Below are 22,576 nucleotides of genomic sequence, written 5' to 3'. Positions count from 1 at the left end.
AGTGTGGAGAAGAATGCAAAACTGGTAATACCTAATTACAAGTTCTAAGCTACTTCAACTTTTCTAAAAAAATTCTCTATACTTTGACTTTTTCAGGGACCAGGCAGGCAAAAACATTTTTAGTGACAACATTAAGTAATCCATTTAAGATTCTGAACCAAACCATTGATAACTCAAAATTTACACGAGGGTACATTCCATTTTGCTTTGAAATGGAAAACTTTCTAAAGACAGCATTGACACCTTTCATCCTATTTGCAAAGGACTATAGATTTTCTGAAGTGCTACACTGATAATTCAAAGATTCGAGGATCTACTCCTGTCCAGGCCCTACAGGAGACACTAGTGATATAGTAATGAACAAAACAGATGATGTTTCTATCATCGTTAAACTTACTTTTAATAGAAGGAACAAGCATTAAGTAAGTAAATATACAAATAAACATAGTTACAAATTTGTCATGTGCTACAAATAAAAGCAACAAAGATGAAGTGAAAAAAATATATGCTATTAGATTTAGAAAAAGATATCATCGCTGCTTTTTGCAAAAGGAACATCCATGGAGTAGAATCACAAGGGATTGAGGCATACATATGTCTGGAGAAAGAAGATGCCACAAGATGACAGATTCAAGAACTTGGGTTGTGAACTGTCAAGAGAAAAGGTAATATCTCAAAGGGTATGGTAAGGAAAGTGTTTTTTAAGACAGGAAAAAACAAATACGCTTACGTGTTGATTGGAAGGGGGAGTGCAAGAGAGACTGAATACAGGAGAAAGAACAGATGTAGATATAGCGACTAATAATGCCAACATTTTATATCCAAGTGTTAGGCTAAATGCTTTACATGCAATTCTTTATTTAATCTCTAAGGTCAGCACTACTGTCCCAATTCTGCATATGAGAAAAATAAAGAAGTTACATAATCTGAACAAATCACATGATGGCAGAACTAGCATTTAAACCCAGATCTTTATGACTCCAAAGCAGACAACAAATACTTTTCAAACCACTTCTTAAGTGCCAGTTAGTATGCACTGAGGATACAGAGACGAATAAAACATGGTCTTTATCTTTAAAGATTAAGGAAGGGGAGACAGACATATACCTCAAGTCACTGATAAAGTCAGATGAACAAGTAGACAGCACAGCACAAAGAGAGCCAGCAACTCTACCTGAGCCGATCGGTGAAGACTTCAGATGGTGCCTTGTGTTAAGCAGAACAGAGACAGGACACAGTTAACTCCAAGTAAGACAGACAGATTACGGAAAAGCAGAGAGGTACAAATTTACATGATAGTTTGGAACACTTCTAGAAGTTGAGCATGGCACGAATGCAATGAGAGTTGGAAGAGATTAGATCAAAAAGCCTTTTATGCCATGCTAAGATACCTGAAGTTTAAACTAAAGGAAGGGAAAAAACATTTCCACGCTTTGAAACAAGATTAGGCTACTGTGAAGCCTCAGAAATGGATTAGGAGGTTCAAGCTGTAGCCTAGTGAATGGCTTAGAGACAACCAAAAGCTCAAAAGATGTGGAATGAGACTACCAAACTAGCTATTTATAATCAGGCTTTAAGAAGGAAGATTCCAAAGTTCCTTTTTGAAAAAGGCAGTCCTTACTCTAAGTGAAATGAGAACAGTCTCTCGCTGTATTATTTAATTAGGACAGAACTGAAAAATGGTTTAGCACAAACTTTGTGATCAACAGAGAGGGGACTGGAGGTTTGCCTCCTCAACACCCCAAACAGACTATTTGAGGCAGAATCTGGGCTTGGGTGATTCATTTCTCCAAAAAAGCATATTGAACAGAGGCAGGATAGCGTGCTGTTTACCTTGAAAGTAAAGAAGAGAGTCTCCAAGTTTCAGAGGATACCATCTTTCCTTTGCTTTCAGGGCTTAATCACGTCAGTCTGCCATCTGATGATGGTTAAGAAGAATGATTCTCTTTCTGCTAAACATGTTGCTCTGATTCAGGGGCTGTATAGTCCCAGCACCAAGCAGATACGAGAAGCAGAGAAGCAAAAGGATACTACCTCTCCCCCAACATAACATAAGTCAGCATTCAGCTACATCAATGAAACCAAATCAAAGGGAAAGGAATTGAAATTTAGAACTTGAGATTTATTTTTCAAAACTAACTTCCAGGTACATTCTCCATTCCAAACATGACACCCTACATTCTAGTCACCTTGAACAACCCACTGTATCTTTGTCTAATGCCATTACCTCACACGGGAATGCATCTGCACTCCATGTCAACATGAAAAACGCACATGCTTCCTTCAAAGCCCAACTTAAACGTCACTCCTTCAACGCCACCCAAACTATACGCCCACAGGACTTTTTCTCCATTAAAGTGTTTATTAAATACTTCCATGGATTGTATTTAATAGTATACATGCCAACTCCCCCCCCAATGAAAATTTTAACAAACACTTAATGAATGCTTAGTCTAATGGCAGGTATAGTGCTAGGCTCTAGAATTTTAAAAGTTGAATAATACAATCTGTTGCCTTTCAAAAGCTCCCCACAATGAAAAAGCAATGCCACACAGTAAATGTGGCATTTGGTATGTGTTTAATGTGCTAAGGCAGGGTAGATAAGTTTAATGCATGCTGCAATTAGCGCACTCAATCTTCATTTCACTCTCCCCCGCCACCCCCACCCCCAGAGTACTTTCTTACACTGCAGAAGCTAGAAAGCTAAAAACAACATTGTCCAGTTGTTCTCACAGCTAGGCTTCTGGATACGATTTCACATCTGCCAATGAAATACATTTTTATGGGATATGGAAATTGAAAGTGAGCTAGAGATCTCTTACTACCCTTTTACATTACTTTCTATTGGCAAGCAAGTTGAGAAATGAGATTTTTTTCAAAGTGCTGTTCCAGTATCCATGCTCTAATTCTTTTGTTGTTGAGAGGCAACTACAGTGGGGGCAACAGCTGGCCTCCAAGTTCCAGTGCCCAGTTACCAGCTGTGTGAGTATCAAGAGGCAGGCAAGGCAGTAACAACAGTGGCAGAAGCTTTCTAATCCTTAGTTTGAAATCTTTGAATCAGGTTCTTAAACTCAAAAATTCCAGTCGTAGGTGCCCAGTGGCATAGCGGTTAAGTTCACGTGCTCTGCTTCAGCAGCCCGAAGTTCGCCGGTTGGGATCCCGAGAGCAGACCAACACACCGCTTATCAAGTCGTGCTGTGGCAGGCATCCCACATATAATATAGAGGAAGATGGGCAGAGATGTTAGGTCAGGGCCAATCTCCCTCAAGGAAAAAAAAATCCAACGGCATCTTCAGAGGTTACAGCCCTAGTGGGTCAGTTCTTTGAATCACGGGAATCATTCATGGAGACCTAACTCCTACTCCAAATACCTAGAGTGGTTTCTGTTTCCTGGACCTTGATTCATATATTAACCAAGTAAATAATGCCTTACAGGGAAGAAGCACACCAAGGAAAAGGGAAAGTGAGTAACACTAGTGCAAGAGACTAACAACCTGTTAACTGTAGGTTAGACCTCAGGATACATGAGAAAAAATACTGAAGAATGAAACTAGAATCAGTGTCTTGAAATTCCCTTTAACCAGAAAAAGTTCCAATCTCCTGAATTCAGGATTAGTCAAATAAAGAGTTATTTGTCCGACATATATATCATCTAAAGGTTGATCTCTATTGATTGCCTTTTATCTTGAGTTTTGGTCATGTTTACCCGTTTCTCCATAGGTCTAGTAATTATAGATATCCTGTACACGGTATATGATACCTTGTAGAAACACTAAATCCTGTTATAGTCCTCTGAAAAGTGTTGACAGGAAACTTAGCTGGCCTTAAACTCCAAACTGTCTCCTCTAGGATGGGCAGCAGCTGAAAGCTGTGTTCAGTTCTTGTAGCCTTGGCTAGGTTGCTTGCAGTCTGTTCCACACATGCACAGATCAGGGTGAGCCTGTGATATGCACAAACTTCTACTGCAGAAGTGGTGGCTCCCTCTCTTCAGATCTCTTTTTCCTCACTTTCCAGCTGTTGCGGTCACCGTGAACTCTGCTCTCTGGTTCATCAAGCAGAATGCAGTTTTCTACTGAGTTTTAGTTGCCTAGCATGGTGTCAAGTGGCTATAAAAACAGCAAACCCACCAGGCTGTTTCCTTTTTCCAAGCGTAGACTAACACTCCCTCCCCCCTGGTTCTGCCTGTTACCGTTTGCTCTTCCTGGAGACTTCGTCTTTTACACTTTGTTAGGAGTTTAAATTACCCGTGGGAAGGTTAATAGGAACTACTCTGTCATTACCACACAGGAGGAAAGCTTGGTTGGCTTACTGTGGAAAAGAAACTAAACTCACAGCTTGGCCCCTGTTCTCATTAGTCTTAAAAGAATCTGGTGCTCTAAGGTCGATGGTCCAAGTCTCTTTCTTCTTTGTTCATTCAGAGGTGGGCCAGTGGGCTGGTGTGTATGCACGTGTTAGAAGGTGACTGCAATATGGAACAGCTTTGGTTACTGTAACTATGAATTTCACATATCAGTAAATTGTTGAGAAGAAGGGAGAAGAGACAGGAGAGAAGAGAAAGACAGACATACAAAAAGGGAGGGAGGGAGGGAGGAAGAAAAAGTATTTTTACCAATTTTATTGGCCAGTAACAACATTTAAAAAACAAAAAAGACTGCCATCAACTGTCACTTAAAAAATAAAAATGAAAATCTTTGAATACAAGACATTTCACCAACTTACACCTGAACACTACATTTACTCTCCCTTTCTTTCTTCACAAACCAGAAACAACTGTAAGAAAACGATACTTGTCCCGGAACTACATCTAGCACAAACAATCTACAAATAAGACCACTCTCGGGTAGCAGTGGTGCCAGATGTAGATTCAGAAAGGAAGAAAAGGAAATATAGACACTTCAAAGTTTTGATACCCGTCATTTCCAAATCAATCTTGTCACTGCAGACCTCAATCTGATCTGCCCTACGAAGTGAGAATAAAATCATGAGACGAAAAAATGTTTGGGGATTATTCACCCAAATCTGCACTTCCCAGAGATTCTTTTACGCACAGAAAACCTGCAAATTCTATCAAATGCAAGGCAGGGAGGAGTGGGACTGCCTATAGCCTACCTGTAAATATAAAAAAAGGCACATATATCAGAAAGATTTCCTTTAATGTGATTAACATAGGAAATTTCAGTTATCTAAAACACTAAATATTCTCCTATAGAATTATCAACTTGAGAATCTACTTATATAAATACACCATACTTCAAGTATCATTATATGCAAAACAGTTTTGAGAAACTTCCTCACAATTGATATCTTTTGATCTAGTGTTGTATGGAAGCAACGACTGTTTATGAAACAAATTGACAACGCCCTCCTCCAACATGACTTTTATAAAAACTTCAGTAAGAACAGAATTTTCTCGCAGATTCAACCACAAAACAAATCCATTATTATCCCTTCGTTCTTACTGATTTATTTCAGGCCATAAAACTTCAAATTTGATATCTGCTGTATAATAAAGAATTTGACTGGCCTTGTCCCTGGTTCCTGGGAAGGAGATTCCAACCCCTGGAATTTCCCCAGTGACAGGGATGTCTTTGTTTACGCTAACAAGAAGGCTCAGGTTAGGGGCTAGTCATCAGAAAGACCAACCATGTGATTAGAGGGTTGGGGCTTTGAGTCAGCCCAACCTCTGGGTAGAGGAGGGGGAGGCTTGAGATTAAATTCAATCCCGTGGCCAATGATTCGATCAATCCTGTCTATATGTGATAAAAACTCTGAACATCCAAAGCTTCCTGGAGCATCCTGGTTGGTGAACACACTGATATGCTAGTGAATACATTGATTCCACAGGAAAAGGGCATGGAAGCTCTGTGTTCAGGACAATCCCAGACTTTGCCCTACATGTCTCTTCATTTGGCTGTTCCTGATCTCTACCCTTTAAAACTGTAATCATAAGGACAGTGCTTTCCTAAATTCTGTGAGTCATCTAGTAAATCATCAAACCTGAGGGGAGTTGTAGGAAACCCCTCCAGATCTATAACCAGCTGGTCAGAAGTGCAGGTAGAATGGGGAGCCAACCTGCCACTGGTGTCTGAAATGGGGGCAGCCTCGAGTCTGAGCGGTTAGTGTCAGAATAGAGCTGCAGTATATCAGCTGGTGTCAGAATAAAAACAAACCTCGAACGAACTTCCATCATTTCTCATACAAGCTAAGCTTCATACGCTGAGGATCTAGAAATAATGAAGCCATGAACTTATGGAATTTGTGCCATCACGCAATCTGCAGGAGCCTCCATTTCTTACAATTTCTGGATCCTTCAGAAATGTCAGCATATCAACCTTTAAAAAAAGTTACTTAAAGTAATTTATAAGCACGTATAACCAACTACTCACAAGTAGTTGGAGAAACTGTTGTCAGATCCCAAGAACATTCTTTAAATTTTTTTAAACAAATGCTTGTATAACACTACACAAGGGGTCAGCAAACCTTTTCTGGGCAGAGCCAGAGAGTAAATATTTTAGGCTTTGCAGGCCATATGGTCTCTGTCATAACTACTCAATTATGTCCCTGTAGTGGTGAAAGCAGCCATAGCAATATGTAAACAAAGGAATGCTGTTATGTTCCAATAAAACTTTATTTACAAAAATGGGGAGGGGTGCACTGGATTTAGTCCATAGTTTACTGATCCCTGCACTAGATTATTTACTCACATAAACATAAAAATATGTAAGTCATCTGATGGCATGAAGCTTTAGAACCATTCCAATAACTAACAGCCTGAGGGACAAGATTAGTACATATTCTTTAAAAAAAAAAAAATTTAAAGTAAATATATATATATATTTTTTTAAGATTTTATTTTTTTTTTCCTTTTTCTCCCCAAAGCCCCCCGCTACATAGTTGTATATTCTTCGTTGTGGGTCCTTCTAGTTGTGGCAAGTGGGATGCTGCCTCAGTGTGGCTTAATGAGCAGTGTCATGTCCGTGCCCAGGATTCGAACCAACGAAACACTGGGCCGCCTACAGCGGAGTGCGCGAACTTAACCATTTGGCCATGGGGCCAGCCCCTTAAAGTAAACATATATATATTTTTAATGATACAAATCATGTTAGCATATATCTATATATGTACATATATATAAATTGTGGGAAGGGACGGGGAGAGGACCAAAGCTATAGCAGAAATTTTTGCTACATTTTATAGTATTTTTATTTAACCTCAAAATTTTCAGATAATGTCTAAAACACATTAAAATTCAAAAATTCCCTCAACTCCCAAAGCTCACTCAAGAAGAGGCAGACAATTTGAACAGACCAATCACAAGGAAAGAGATTGAAACAGCAATCAAAAACATCCCAAAGAATAAAACCCAAGGACCAGATGGCTTTCCTAGGGAATTCTACCAAACTTTCAGAGAGGATTTAATACTTATCCTTTTCAAGCTATTCCAAAAAATTAGGGAAGATGGAACTCTTCCTAACACATTCTATGAGGCCAGCATCACGCTGATACCAAAACCTGACAAGGACACCACGAAAAAAGAGAACTACAGGCCAATATCACTGATGAACATAGACGCAAAAATTCTAAACAAAATTTTGGCAACCAGAATTCAGCAATTCATCAAAAGAATCATACATCAGGATCAGGTGGGATTCATACCAGGGACACAGGGATGGTTCAACATCCGCAAATCAATCAACGTGATACACCACATCAACAAACTGAGGAATAAAAACCACATGATCATCTCAATAGATGCAGAGAAGGCATTTGACAAGATCCAACAGCCATTTATGATAAAAACTCTGAACAAAATGGGCATAGAAGGAAACTACCTCAACATAATAAAGGCCATATACGACAAACCCATAGCCAACATCATATTCAATGGGCAAAAACTGAACCCCATCCCCCTGAAAACAGGAACAAGACAAGGATGCCCTCTATCACCACTCTCATTTAACATAGTACTGGAGGTCCTGGCCAGAGCAATCAGGCAAGAAAAAGGAAGAAAAGAAATCCAAATAGGGAGGGAAGAAGTGAAACTCTCACTGTTTGCAGACGACATGATCTTATATATAGAAAACCCCAAAGAATCCACTGGAAAACTGTTAGAAGTAATCAACAACTACAGCAAAGTTACAGGGTATAAAATCAATTTGCATAAATCAGTAGCATTTCTATACTCCAGTAATGAACCAACAGAAAAAGAACTCAAGAATACAATACCATTCACAATCGCAACAAAAAGAATAAAATACCTTGGGGTAAATTTAACCAAGGAAGTGAAGGACCTATATAAGGAAAATTACAAGGCCTTTCTGAGAGAATTGGATGACAACATAAGGAGATGGAAAGATATTCCATGTACATGGATTGGAAGAATAAACATAGTTAAAATGTCCGTTCTACCTAAAGCAATCTACAGATTCAATGCCATCCCAATCAGAATCCCAATGACATTCTTTACAGAATTAGAACAAAGAATCCTAAAATTCATATGGGGCAACAAAAGACCCCGAATTTCTAAAGCAATCCTGAGAAAAAAGAACAAAACGGGAGGCATCACAATCCCTGACTTCAAAACATACTACAAAGCTACAGTAATCAAAACAGCATGGTACTGGTACAAAAGCAGGTGCACAGATCAATGGAACAGAATTGAAAGCCCAGAAATAAAACCACACATCTATGGACAGCTTATCTTTGACAAAGGAGCTGAGGGCATACAATGGAGAAAAGAAAGTCTTTTCAACAAATGGTGCTGGGAAAACTGGAAAGCCACATGTAAAAGAATGAAAATTGACCATTCTTTTTCACCATTCACCAAAATAAACTCAAAATGGATCAAAGACCTAAAGGTGAGGCCTGAAACCATAAGGCTTCTGGAAGAAAACGTAGGCAGTACACTCTTTGACATCAGTATTAAAAGGATCTTTTCGGACACCATGCCTTCTCAGAGAAGGGAAACAATAGAAAGAATACACAAACGGGACTTCATCAGATTAAAGAGCTTCTGCAAGGCAAATGAAAACAGGATTGAAACAAAAAAACAACCCACTAACTGGGAAAAAATATTTGCAAGTCATCTATCTGACAAAGGCTTAATATCCTTAATATATAAAGAACTCTTGCAACTCAACAACAAAACATCAAACAACCCAATCAAAAAATGGGCTGGAGACATGAACAGACATTTCTCCAAAGAAGATATATTGATGGCCAATAGGCACATGAAAAGATGCTCATCATCGCTGATCATGAGGGAAATGCAAATCAAAACTACACTAAGATATCACCTTACACCCGTTAGAATGACAAAAATATCTAAAACTAATAGCAACAAACGTTGGAGAGGTTGCGGAGAAAAAGAAACCCTCATACACTGCTGGTGGGAATGCAAACTGGTGCAGCCACTATGGAAAACAGTATGGAGATTCCTCAAAAAATTAAAAATAGAACTACCATACGATCCAGCCATCCCACTACTGGGTATTTATCCAAAGAGCTTGAAGTCAGCAATCCCAAAAGTCCTATGCACCCCAATGTTTATTGCAGCACTGTTTACAATAGCCAAGACGTGGAAGCAACCTAAGTGTTCAGCAACAGACGAATGGATAAAGAAGATGTGGTACATATATACAATGGAATACTACTCAGCTGCAAAACAGAACAAAATCATTCCATTTGCAACAACATGGATGGACCTTGAGAGAATTATGTTAAGTGAAATAAGCCAGTGAAAGAAGGACAATCTGTGTATGACTCCACTCATGTGAGGAATTTAAAATTATGGACTAAGAACAGTTTAGTGGATACCAGGGGAAAGGTGGGGTGGGGGGTGGGCACAAAGGGTGAAATGGTGCACCTACAACATGACTGACGAACATTAATGTACAACTGAAATTTCACAAGATTGTAACCTATCAATAACTCAATAAAAAAAATAAATTAAAAAAAATAAAAGCAAAAAAAAAAAAAATTCCCTCAACTAACATGAAGGCACACATTAAGTACCAGGCACCGTGCTAGGTGCTATAAGAGTCCCTGGTAGGATAACTAATTTTGAAACAAATGTTTATCCATACAGTAATTAAGAGAATTTTATTTTCAGATAATAGTAAAATAAGGTTTAGTGCCAAGACAAGGTTTAGTCCTTCAACTCCCCCAAATATACATTTATATGCTCTTGTAGCATGTATTTCACATTCAGAGAAGCATCTATACTCTGTATTAGTATACCTTTACTATAGCTCGTTCCTGTATAAACTTACCCTTGCTAATAACTACAATTAAAGCTAGAATGCTTCATTAATCTGAAAAAAAGGTATTCCCACTCCCAAAAAGGCGTGAGGAAATTTGCCCTACACCATTTGATTGTTGGGCCTTAACATTAATTAAAAAAATAGGGGAAAGTTAGCAACTATTTAGGTCAGATATCAGTCTTAAAATAACAGGGTTGAAGATAAAAAATACTATTTTATAATAGGACTTTGACAGGAAAGTTAGGGAATTTTTCATGTTTTCCTCACAATTTTAAGGATATTACACAATTTTGTATCCTTCAAAAAATACAATTTTAATCCACATCATGAAAATAACAAGAACCAACCTCTACCAAAGATTTACACAAAATATAAAGTCAAACCACACTTACGACTGATTTGTGATAGCACGTGTATTAGTTTCCTAATGCTGCTGTAACAAATTTACAAACTTAGTGGCTTAAAAAGAACAGAAATTTATTGTATTTCAGTTCTGGAGACCGGAAATCCAGACTGAGGTTTACAGGACTAAAGCAAGGTGCCCAAAGGGTCACACGCCCTTGGAAGGTTTCAGGGGAGCATTTGTTCCTTGCTTCTTCCAGCTCCTGGCGGCTACTGGCATTCCTTGGCTTATCACCCTATCGTTCTAATCTCTCTCTCATTGTCATTTCACTTTCTGCTTTTTGTGTCAGATCCTCTTCTGCCTCCCTCTTACAAGGACATTTGTGATCCCATTTACAGTGCACCTGGATAATCCTGTCTCAAGATCTTTAACTTACATCTTCAAATCCCTTTTGTCATATAAAGCAACATTCAGATTTCCAGGGATTAGCACCTGGTTATCTGTGGGGGCCATTGCTCAGCCTAGCACCATATGGTTCATCTTAGAAATATTAGATGTATATATAAACCCATTAGAATACTGAATAGTGCAGTTAATGTATGTTTCTCATGGTAAGTCAGCCAATGAAGTAAATGCTGGTGAATGCGCCTAGCTACTGGGTACTAACTAAAGATACCATGCTTTCTCATTTGGAATGACAATGAACAATCCACATTATATCTTTCTGCCATTATTTAAGGTTCTGGTGAACAGTTTATATCCATTACAGCTGACAAAAAGTATAAAAGTGATAGTGCTGGCTCTGGCCCTGTAGCCTAGTGGTTAAGTTCAGCCTGCTCTGCTTTGGTGGCCCAGGTTCAGTACTCAGGCACACACCTAGACCACTGGTCAGCGGCCATGCTGTGGAAACGACCTACATACACAATAGAGGAAGACTGGCAGAGATGTTAGCTCAGGGTGAATCTTCCTCAAGCAAAATGAGGAAGACTGGCAATAGATGTTAGCTCAGGATGAATCTTTCTCAGCAAGAAAAAGAAAAATAAAAACAAAATAAGTAAACAAGTGATAGTGCTAAAGATGATCTAACAGTATTAGGTAAGTTTGCCAGGTCTGTGTAGGGTAAGTAAATGACATTAAGCTTTTGATTGCTGAGGCACCCATTTCAAAGACGTCCATCTTGAATAAACACTTGCCAGCTGTATTACACAGCTACTAACAAAACAACTATATAAGGAACCAGGCTGCCCCCACCCATGAAGTTCCCTTAGAAATCCCTGGGCGACCTCAGTAAGTGACCACTTAAGTGACCCTGCTTTTCCCTTCCTGTGCCGTAATTTCCACTCTTATGCTTTAAACCTGCCAATAAAAAGTGAATCTACAAAACCCTAGGCGCCCCACCCTCAGACTCTAATAAAGGCAGAGCCCAAGGTCCACACTCCCTTCCCTTACATGATCCTTGGCCATGCCTCCAGGACATGTGAGTAATAAATCTTGTTCTTCATGGTTTTGCTAAAGTGTGACTTGAATCGTAATAAGAACCACGAGAGCTGATTCAGCCAAAACATGGCCCCAGTGGCAGTGTCAGGGAACGTCTGTGGGGCTTGCTATGAGTGAATACAGCCCAGCTGAGTGCCTCAAGCATTCCTAGCCAAGAACATCACAACAGGCTACCATAACAAAGTACTGCAGACTGGGTGATTTAAACAACAGAAATTTATTTTCTCACAATTCTAGAGGCTAGAAGTGCAAGATCAACATGTCAGCAGGTTGGTTTCTTCCAAGACACTCTCCCTTTGGCTTGAAAAAGGCCCTCTTCTCTCTGTGTCTTCACATGGTCTTCCCTCTGAGTGCGTCTACGTCCCAATCTTCTCCTCTTATAAGGACACCAATCATATCGGATGAGGGCCCACCTAGTGACCTCATTCTAACTTAGAGACCTCTTTAAAGACCTTATCACCATATACAGTCACATTCCGAGGTACCAGGAGTTAAGACTTTAACATATGCATTCTGAGGGACACAACAGCCTATAACAAGCGGCAAAGAACAGCAGCATGCTTAATCTTTAAATTCATGAACTATCTTTAAGAAACTGATGAGGAAACCTAAAACAAATATCAATAGGGCATTGGGATCAGCAGAAGTCCCTTGATATTATGGATAAGGGCATCAAAAATATCACTAAAGTCAGTAAGGATCAACCAAGAATTGTATAACAAACAGCGAGAAGAAACTATAAGTGAAAACATATTATCAATTTTGAAAACTTTCAAAAATAAAAGCATGATGGCCAGTATATGATACTGGGGATACATATCCACAGTGACTAAACTGTAATAAGCCCAAAAAGCAATGGTTCTCCAACTGGGGTCCTGAAGATCCTGTCTTTTCTAACTATATATCTGTGTGAAGCCAGACTTTCTTCATATACTTCAATCAAAACAACAAATCACAAGATTGAATGCAAAAATAGACATGAGAATCCAGCTATCTTCTAATGAACAAGACATTAAAAAAATTTGCAGAAATGTAAAAACAATGCCACTCTTCTCAAAATTGTTTTTGTTTTGGATAACAGTTATTTTTCATTAAAATGTTTTTTGTATTAACATGTAATGAGTTTATTTTATTGTTAAATGAGTTAATAAATGTTTTAATTTCTCAGTTTTAATTTCTGATATGATAAATATTGGAAGATCTACCCATATAAACCAAAGGCCTTTTGGATCCTCAATAATTTAAGATATAAAGGGACCTTCAGAAGAAAAAGTTCGAGAACCCAGAGCATTGACTCAGTTAAGGTTTCCATTGTAGGAACCCACTCTATCTCCCCAGTTCTTGTACTAATTAGGTTTGCCTAGTCAAAGCTAAGTTTACCCATGATAAAAAAAAAAAAAGCCTTTTCTGGGCCAGCCCTGTGAACAAGTGGTTAAAGTTCCTCATGCTCCACTTTGGCGGCCTGGGGTTCACAGGTTTGGATCCTGGGTGTGGACCTACTCCACTCATCAGCCATGCTGTGGAGTCATCCCACACACAAAGTAGAAGACGACTGGCACAGATGTTAGTTCAGGGTTTGTCTTCCTCAAGCAAAAAAAAGAGGATTAGCAATGGATGTTAGCTCAGGGCAATCTTCCTCACACACACACACACACAAAAGGAGTCTTTTCATAATGATAAAGGAGTCAATTCATCAACAGGACATTATAAGCCAAAGCATTTACACACCTAATAACATAGCTTCAAAAATACATAAAACAAAAAATGATTAAAATACAAAGAGAAATAAGACTAATCCAAAATCACAGAGATTACAATATACCTTCCTCAATAATAAAACAAGTATACAGAATAATTAGTAAAGATATAGAGGAATTGAACAATATTATCAACCAACTTGACCTAATGAGATTTACAGAACATTCCACCAAACTGCAATAAAATATACATTCTTCTCAAGTACACACAAAATATTTACCAAGATAGACTATATTCTGGGTTATAAAACAATTCCTAATAAATATGAAGGGACTTGAATCATACAAAGAATATTTTCCGACTTCTATGGGATTAAATTTGAAATCAACAGCAAAAACATCCTTCAAAATTTTGAAATATTTGAAAACTAACACACTTCCAAATAACCCCTGGGCTAGAGAAGAAATCAAAAGTCAGAATTAGAAATTACTTTGAGCTGAATGAAAATCAAAGCACAACATACCTAAATTTATGAGATACAGATAACACACTATTTAGAGAAAAATTTATAGACCTAAAGCACCTATATTAGAAAAGATAAAGGCCCTGAATGACCTCAGCTTTTACTTTAAGTACAAAATAAGAGTAAATTAATCCCAAGATAAGTAAAAGAGTCAATTAACATGAGGGTGAAAATTAATGCAACAGAAAAACAATATAGAAAATTAATGAAACCAAAAGCTAAGGTTTTCTTTTTAAGAGACAATAAAATTGATAAACTAGCCATACTGATCAGTTCAAAAAAAAACAGGGAAGACACCAATTACCAATATCAACAATGAGTAATGTGACATCACTACAGATTCTACAGATTTAAAAGAAGAGAATATTATTAACAGCTTTATGCAAATAAATATGACAACTAAAGTGAAACGGTCAAATTCCCGGAAAAACACAAAGCTCATTCAAGAAGAACAGATTAAGAGAATAGCCCCCATATCTACTAAAGAAATTAAATATATAGTTAAAAACTTTCCAACCAAGAAAACTCCAGATCCAGATGGCTTCACTGGTGAATTCTACCAAACATTTAAGGGAGAACAAGTATCAATTCAACATACACTTTTCCATAAAATTGAAGAGGAGGGAATACTGCCCAATACATTCTGTAAGATCAGCATTACACTGACATCAAAACCAGAAAAAGACATTACAAGAAAACAAAAGAACAATAATTCTCAGAAGCATAGAAGAAAAGTCCTTAACAAAATTTTAGCAAATTAAGTCAAACAATCTATGAAATAGATAATACATCACAGTCAAGTGGAGTTTATCCCAGGAAAGCAAGGCTAGTTTAACATTCAAAAAAAAAAAAAAAAGCAATTCACCATATTGAGAGGACTGCTCCCCCAAAAAATAAAGATCATTTCAACAGACACAGAAAAAGATTTGACGAAATCCATCATCCATTCCTGATAAGAACTCAGCAAACTATAACTGGAACTTAACTTTCTCAAACTCATAAAGCATATCTTTGAAAAACCAACAGACTATGATCTTACATAATAGTGAAAGACTGAATGCTTTTCCATTAAGATAGGAACAAGACAACAATGTGCATTTTCACTACTCCTATTCAACATTGTCTTAAAGCTTCAAACTAGTGCAGTTAGGCAAAAAAGAAAAGAAAAAGGAAGAAAAATACAAAGGAAAGAAGTCAAACTGTTTTTATTTACACACAAAATGATCTTCCACGTAGAAAATCCAATGGAATCCATACAATAGCTACTATAACTATTAAGTGACATTAACATGGATACAAAATTAAGTATACAAATATCAACTGTATTTCTGTACACACAAGCAAGAAATGAACAATCAAGTTGAGATTACAAACAGTACCATTTACAATAGCATCAAAAATATGATATAATTTGGAATAAATCTCACAAAAGATGTGCAAGGCTTAAATACTGAAATCTATAGAAACCACATGAAAAGATGTTCAACATGGACAATCACTAGGGAAATGGAGATTAAAACCACAGTAAGATATAACTACACACCTACTGCAATGGCTAAAATTAAAAAGACTGATACAGCAAGTGCTGGTGAGGATGTGGAGCAACTAGAACTCTCATACTGTGCTGGTGGGAAGGTAAAAGAGTATAAGCATTTTGAAAAACAATTTGGCTAGAAATTTGGTTATAAAATTAAACAGACATCTACCATGTGACCCATCCATTCTACCCAGAGGCATTAAAGTAATAGGAAATAAAGCATATGACCACATAAAGACTCACACACAAATGTTCATAGAAGTTTTTATTTGTAATAGGCAAAACCTGAAAACAACCCAGATGTCCATCAACATGTGAATGGATAAACAAAACATGGAACAATGGCACAGTACTCAGCAATAAAAAGGAATGAACTATTTTTATACACCACAACATGGTTGAATCTCAAAATAATCAGGCTGAATGAAAGAAGCCAGACAAAAAAATGGTATAAACCATATGATTCCTTTTACATAAAAATCTAGAAAATGTAAATTAATCCATAGTGACAGAAAGCCTGAGGAGAGGGGATGGAAAGGAGGGATAACAAACGAATATGATGAAATTTTAGGGGACGTTCATTATCTTGAATGTGTTGATGGGCTCATGGGTAATCTGTGTATCATAATTTATAAAACTGAATGCCTTAATTATGTGCTATTTTACCTCAAAAAAGATCTTAAAAGAAGAACAGGAAAAGTGGCGATGACTGCACAACAACGTGAATATCCATAATGCCACTGAATTACACACTAAAAAATGGTTACAATGGTAAATTTTGTTATATATATTTTGCCACAACAACAACAACAACAAAACAACAAAAAAAGGAAGAGGACGTTTACTGAACTCAAAGCTGAGACTGAAAATGATGACTGTGGTTAGTCAGTAAGAAGAGGAGCAAAGAATCTGTTATTTCCAGGCTTTCTACTCCTTTGACATAAGCTGCCAGTTAAAAACTATGAATTTAAAGCCTTTTACAGCTGTTACCTGTGAGATATGATTGATGGAAGACTCCATTCTCCGAAGCTGAGAGGCCTGGATATCCAGCAACTGGAGGACATTGTTGGCCAACGCATTTATTTGATAAGCAACACTAGCTAGGGATTGGGTTGTGTAGGCTTTGGTCTCTTCTAAAGCTTTTCTCTTGTCTGTAGCCTGAAATAAGAACAAAAACAACAAATACTTACTTAGATTAACATTCATTAAACATATATTCTATTGAAAGGCAGAGTCATATTATAGTTTTTAATAGAAAAACCCAATTGAATCAAAAACTTATTAAACCAATCTGAAGACAGTCTCAGGACACTGGTGAAGGCATGGCAGAAATCCCTATCTGCCAGGTGGGAACCATGCCCTCCTGAGTAGTCCATCCACCGAGGTCCACTATAGGAGCCACCAAGTGACTGTCACCAGAGGCACACTGTAACAGTCAGTTTTAAATTGCCTAAAACTCCTCAACCACCAATTCATTGCATTACATCCTTAGGATCTTATGTCAGCCCCAAGCTCCCAAACCACTGTTGAGAGTTTAGCTAAACTACTCCATAACATTGCTCCTCAGCATCCATTTTGAATGGCTAAGTGACCTGCAGGAGGCTTGAACGACAAGAGCCGCTCCTGCAAGCCCAGCAGGGTCAAGTAAAGGTAAGTTCCTGATATGACTCCCCCAACGCTCCTTGTGATAAACAGATAAGACTCCACCCCACGGAGCTTATAAAAGAAAACCTCGCTCTTTTTGGTTTGAATTGACCTATCCAGTCTTACCCTAGGAACCTCAAAGCACTCCGCCTTAATAAGGGCATGCGCCCCACGTCCTGCTGCTCACTCTGCGCCTGCACTCTGCACCGACCTCCCCACGTGGTCCCTCAAGGCATGCTTGTGTATCTCCTCGGATTTGTGAGTAAGAAACTTGACTTCACTTTCCCTTGCCATCTTTTGTTGAACTTTGGCTCACCATCTGACACCCAGAAGCTCTACTAAACAAATGTTAATTTAACAATCACAGTGACAGGGACTAAATCCACCTTACTTTCCTGTTTACATTATCAGCATCAGAAATCCAACCTCCCTGTTATCCATTATGACCAAGCCTCTCAGCCCCACAAAATCGACTGAGAATCTATGACCCAATCCCTTACCCCTCATTGTTCCGAAACTCCTGAAGGAACTCAAGAGTCAGGTGGTTAAACAAAGTTAAAAGAGGAGCAAAGTTAAAAGACAAGTGATAAACTCTGGGGCAGGGCGGGTCCTGTGGCACGACACATAATGATCACCATAACACAACTTATATCATAAAGGGTAAACATCATTCACATACAATCTAAACGTGAAGCAAAAGGCCAAGAATTGCTAGAAAAATGGAAAAAAAATGTTTACAGTATGTTACTATTTAACTAAGAAACAAGGAAATGCTTATAATTTTTAAGAAGAAACAACCATAACATTTAAAAAAAATAATTTCGCATGGGGACAGGAGTAAACAGGTTAGAGGGCAACATGGATAGAATTCTTAAAACATTTAAAAATGTTTTGGAACTAGATGGAGGTAGTGGCTGCACAAAATTGTGAATGTAGATTGTTTTGTAGATTTGTTTATGCAACTATGTAAATACTTTACAAATTATGAAACAAAATTAAACTTGAAAAGGCAATTCCCCAAAATTAAATGCAAAATTAATCAAATGAGCCTAACTGTACATCCAATTAGTGGCTTAACGAGAGAGGAAATAGTCTAAAAGTGACTTCAAAGCACAGTAATTTGATTGTACATTCTTAGTGGCATTTACCCTTAGGACAAAAACAACTGAAAGAGAAAAAAACCCAAACTGTTTTCAATCACTTTATTGCTAACAGTAGTTCTGTAGTTATTATCCTGAGACTGCTGTTTGTGTAGTGTGGGATAAAGCAAGCTATTAATTACATTTATGTCATTGAGAACTGAGATTTTTGGCAGGGTTCAAAAGAGATTCTGATGTAAGAAGAATGAGGTTAAGGAAAAAACCTGTAGTTCTGGATTTAAGCTGAAAGCATCAGTTTGAACCCAAGATGTATCTTATCATATCATATATACATCAATATCCTAGCTCTGTCCAATGAAAAGGCCTAAATGTAAAACATGTGACTATAGTTGGTAACATTGGATTGTACAACTGAAATTTGCTAAGAGAGTAGGAAAAAATTTTTTTCAAAATGTGAAGTGATAGAAGTGTTAATTAGATGGGAGGAATCCTTTCACAATGTATACGTATATCAAATCATCAAGATGTACACTTTAAATATATTATAATTTTACTTGTCAATTATACCTCAGTAAAGGTGGCAGGGAGGAGGAAAAAAAGAAAAGGCCTAAAAATAATGACTGTCTAGCAGCCATGAAAGCACCACTTATTATCCAGACTGTGACCTCTACCTCACTTGTGACTTCGGGGAACCAGGACTCCTAGGTCCAGGCAATAGGTCTAGGATAGGAAATGTACAAGATCCATTTGGAACATGTACATCAGAAAGCAAATGGAAGCCACGAAAGACCACTCTAGGGTCAGGTCAAAAGGACTCAGGAATCAACTGGAATAAGCTGCCACAGGCCCAAGATGGGAGAATGCAAACATCAATGAGGATAACAACTACACAAAACAAAACACAGAAAATGTTTAAATGTTAAGAGCTCATAACAACATTAAAAAATAAAAAAACAAACAAAAAAGTCACTGGCCAGTTCTGGAGGATGCTAGGGATCGTCTTATTGACAGGGGAGAGGGAAGGAAGGGGTGTCAGCTTTATTAAAGTATGAAATACATACAATAAAATTTTAAAAAGTATACAATTCAATGTGTTTTGACAAATGTATACAGTAGTGTAACCAAGATCATAATCACAATAAAGAACATTCCCCTCATCAAAGCAAAAGAAATTAGAATCAAAACAGAGAGAACCCACCGACTGGGACAAAATATTTGCAAATCATATATCTGACAAGGGGTTAATCTCCATAACATATAAGGAATTCACACAACTGAACAATAAAAAAACCAAACAATCCGATCAAACAATTGGCAGAGGAGATGAACATTTTTCCATAGAAGATATACAGATGGCCAATAAACACATTAAAAGATGTTCAACATTGCTAATCATCAGGGAAATGTAAATCAAAACTACACTAAGATACCTCCTCACGCCTGTTAAAATGGCTATAATCACTAAGACTAAAAATAGAAAATGTTGGAGAGGGTGTGGAGAGAAGGGAACCCTCACACACTGCTGGTAGGAATGCAAACTGGTGCAGCCACTATGAAAAACAGTATGGAGATTCCTCAAAAAACTAAAAATAGAACTATCATATGAGCCACCTATCCCACTACTGGGAATCTACCCAAACGATTTGAAATCAACAATCCAAAGTAACATATGCACCCCTATGTTCACTGTAGCACTATTCACAATAGTCAAGACATGGAAGCAATCCAAGTGCCCACTGACTGATGATTGAATTAAGAAGATGTGGTATATAAATATATATACCATGGAATACTACTCAGCCACAAAAAAGATGAATTCATCCCATTTGCAGTAACATGGAAGGACCTAGAGGGAATTACGCTAAGCAAAATAAGCCAGTCTGAGAAAGACAAACACCAGATGATTTCACTCATATGTGGAATATAAACAAATACATGGACTAAGAAAACAGTTCAGGGGAATGGGGGTTGGGGGTGGGCACAGGGGTTGAAGGAGAGCACTTATGTGGTGACAGTCAAGAAATAATGTACAACTGAAATCTCACATTGATGTAAACTATTATGAACTCAGTAAAAAAAAAGAAGAAGAAAGGAAGAAGATTTCCCTCATGCCCTTTACAGTCAGCTCCCTCCCCATCCTCTGGACCCTGGACATCAGTGATTTCCTTTCTGTCACTGCAGGTTTGGCCTTTTCTAGAGTTTCAAATAAATGGCATCAAAAGTACATAGTCTTTTGTGCCTGGCTTCTGTCACTTAGCATATTGCTCTTGAAATTCATCCTTGTTAAGTAGTATTCCACTGTGTGGATTTCCCACAATTTGCTAATCCACTCATCAGCTGTAGACATTTGCGTTGTTTCCAGTTTGGGCCACGATGAATAAAGCTGCTATGAATATCTGAGTACAAGTCCTGTGTAGACATAAGTTTTCATTTCTCTTGGTTAATACCTACACAAACATCTAAGAGTAGAACTGCTGAGTCTGTGGTAAGTTAAGTGTATGTTTAACGTTATAGAAACTGCCAAACTATTTTCCAAAGTAGTGGTATTATTTGGTATTCCCACCAGAAATGTATGCGAGTTCTAGTTTCTCCACAACCTTGCCAACAGTTGGTATGGTCAGTCTTTTTAATTTTACCATTCAAGTAGGTACATAGTCCTATCTCATTGTGATTTTAATTTCCATTTCCCTACCAAATCATGATGTTGGGCATCTATTCAAGTGTTTATGTACCATCCATTTCTTCTTTGATAAAGTGTCTGTTCAAATCTTTTGCCCATTTTTTAACTGGGTTGTTTGCCTTCTTATTATTTAGTTCCTTAAACGTATATTCTGAATACAAGTCTTTTGTCAGTAACGTTTTGCAAATATTTCTCCCAATCTGTAGCTTACCTCTACATTATTTTAACAGTCTTTTGAAGAGACAATGTTATTTTGATGAAGTCCAATTTACCAATTTTTTATTTTATATTTCATGACTTTCGTGTCCTATTTAAAAAAAATCTTTGGTAAACCCAAGGTGACTAAGATTTTCTTTCATGTTTTCTTCTAAAAGTTTTGTAATTTTTGCTCTTACATGTAGATCTATGACCTAGTTCCTGTTAACCTTTTGCATATAGTGAGTCAGGGATGGTCAAAATTCTTTTCTTGCATATAGATATCCAACTGTTCTAGCATCATTTGTTGAAAAAATTACTCCTTCTTCAATTAATTGTTTTGGCATTTTACTCAGAAAAAATCAATTGACTGCATAGGTGTGAGTCCATTTCTGGGCTCTCTTTAGGGTTCCACTGATAAATCTGTTGATCTTCATCTAGTACTATACTGTACTGATTACTATAGCTCCTGTAAGTCTTGAAATTAGGTACTGTAAGCCCCCCAAATTTACTTTTCTTTTTCAAGATTGTTTTGGATATTCTGTCTTTTGCACCTTCATAAAAATTTTAGAATCAGCATGTCAATTTCCACAAAGGAGCCTCCTGAAATTTTAACTGGGATTGTATTGAACCTATAGATCAATTTGGGGAAAACTGCCATCTTAACAATACTGGATCTTCCAATCCATGTACACAATATCTCTCTCCTATTATTTAGGTCTTCTTTAAATTCTCTCAGCAAAGTTTTTTAGTTTCTGTGCACTAGTTGCAGACATTTTATTAAATTTATCCCTAAGTGTTTCATACTTTTTTGGGGGGCGGTGAGGAAGATTGGCCCTGAGCTAACATGTGTCATCAATCCTCCTCTTTTTGCTTGAGGAAGTTTGTCCCTGCACTAACATCTGTGCCAATCTTCCTCTATTTTGTATTTGGGACACCACCACAGCATGGCTTGATGAGCGGTGTGTAGGTCCGTGGCTGGAATCCAAACCCGCAAACCCTGGGCTGCCAAAGCAGAGCATGTAAACTTAACTTCTACACCACCAGGCTAGCCCCACCATTTCACACTTTTTGATGCTATCATGCAGGGTATTGTT

The 22,576-nt window shown here is 37.7% G+C and overlaps 1 protein-coding gene across 25 annotated transcripts in view; it reads right to left on the bottom strand.

Moving 5' to 3' along the window:
- ABI1 (abl interactor 1) overlaps window positions 1-22,576 on the bottom strand; it is a 152,256-nt gene that overhangs the window by 49,397 nt on the left and 80,283 nt on the right. For 23 of the 25 annotated variants that reach the window (XM_070600888.1, XM_070600879.1, XM_070600883.1 and 20 more), the window contains exon 2: window positions 16,851-17,018. In XM_070600888.1, the coding sequence (XP_070456989.1) occupies window positions 16,851-17,018 (168 nt within the window). Of the gene's footprint in view, window positions 1-16,850; window positions 17,019-18,004; window positions 18,081-22,576 lie in introns of those variants that run through there. The other 2 variants (XM_070600886.1, XM_070600884.1) reach the window with 2 other exon arrangements.

The sequence above is a fragment of the Equus przewalskii genome, chromosome 30 (assembly GCF_037783145.1).
Source record: "Equus przewalskii isolate Varuska chromosome 30, EquPr2, whole genome shotgun sequence".
Lineage (NCBI taxonomy): Eukaryota > Metazoa > Chordata > Mammalia > Perissodactyla > Equidae > Equus > Equus przewalskii.
The sequence above is the reverse complement of the archived record's forward strand: the minus strand, read 5'-3'. Positions and strand labels throughout refer to the sequence as shown.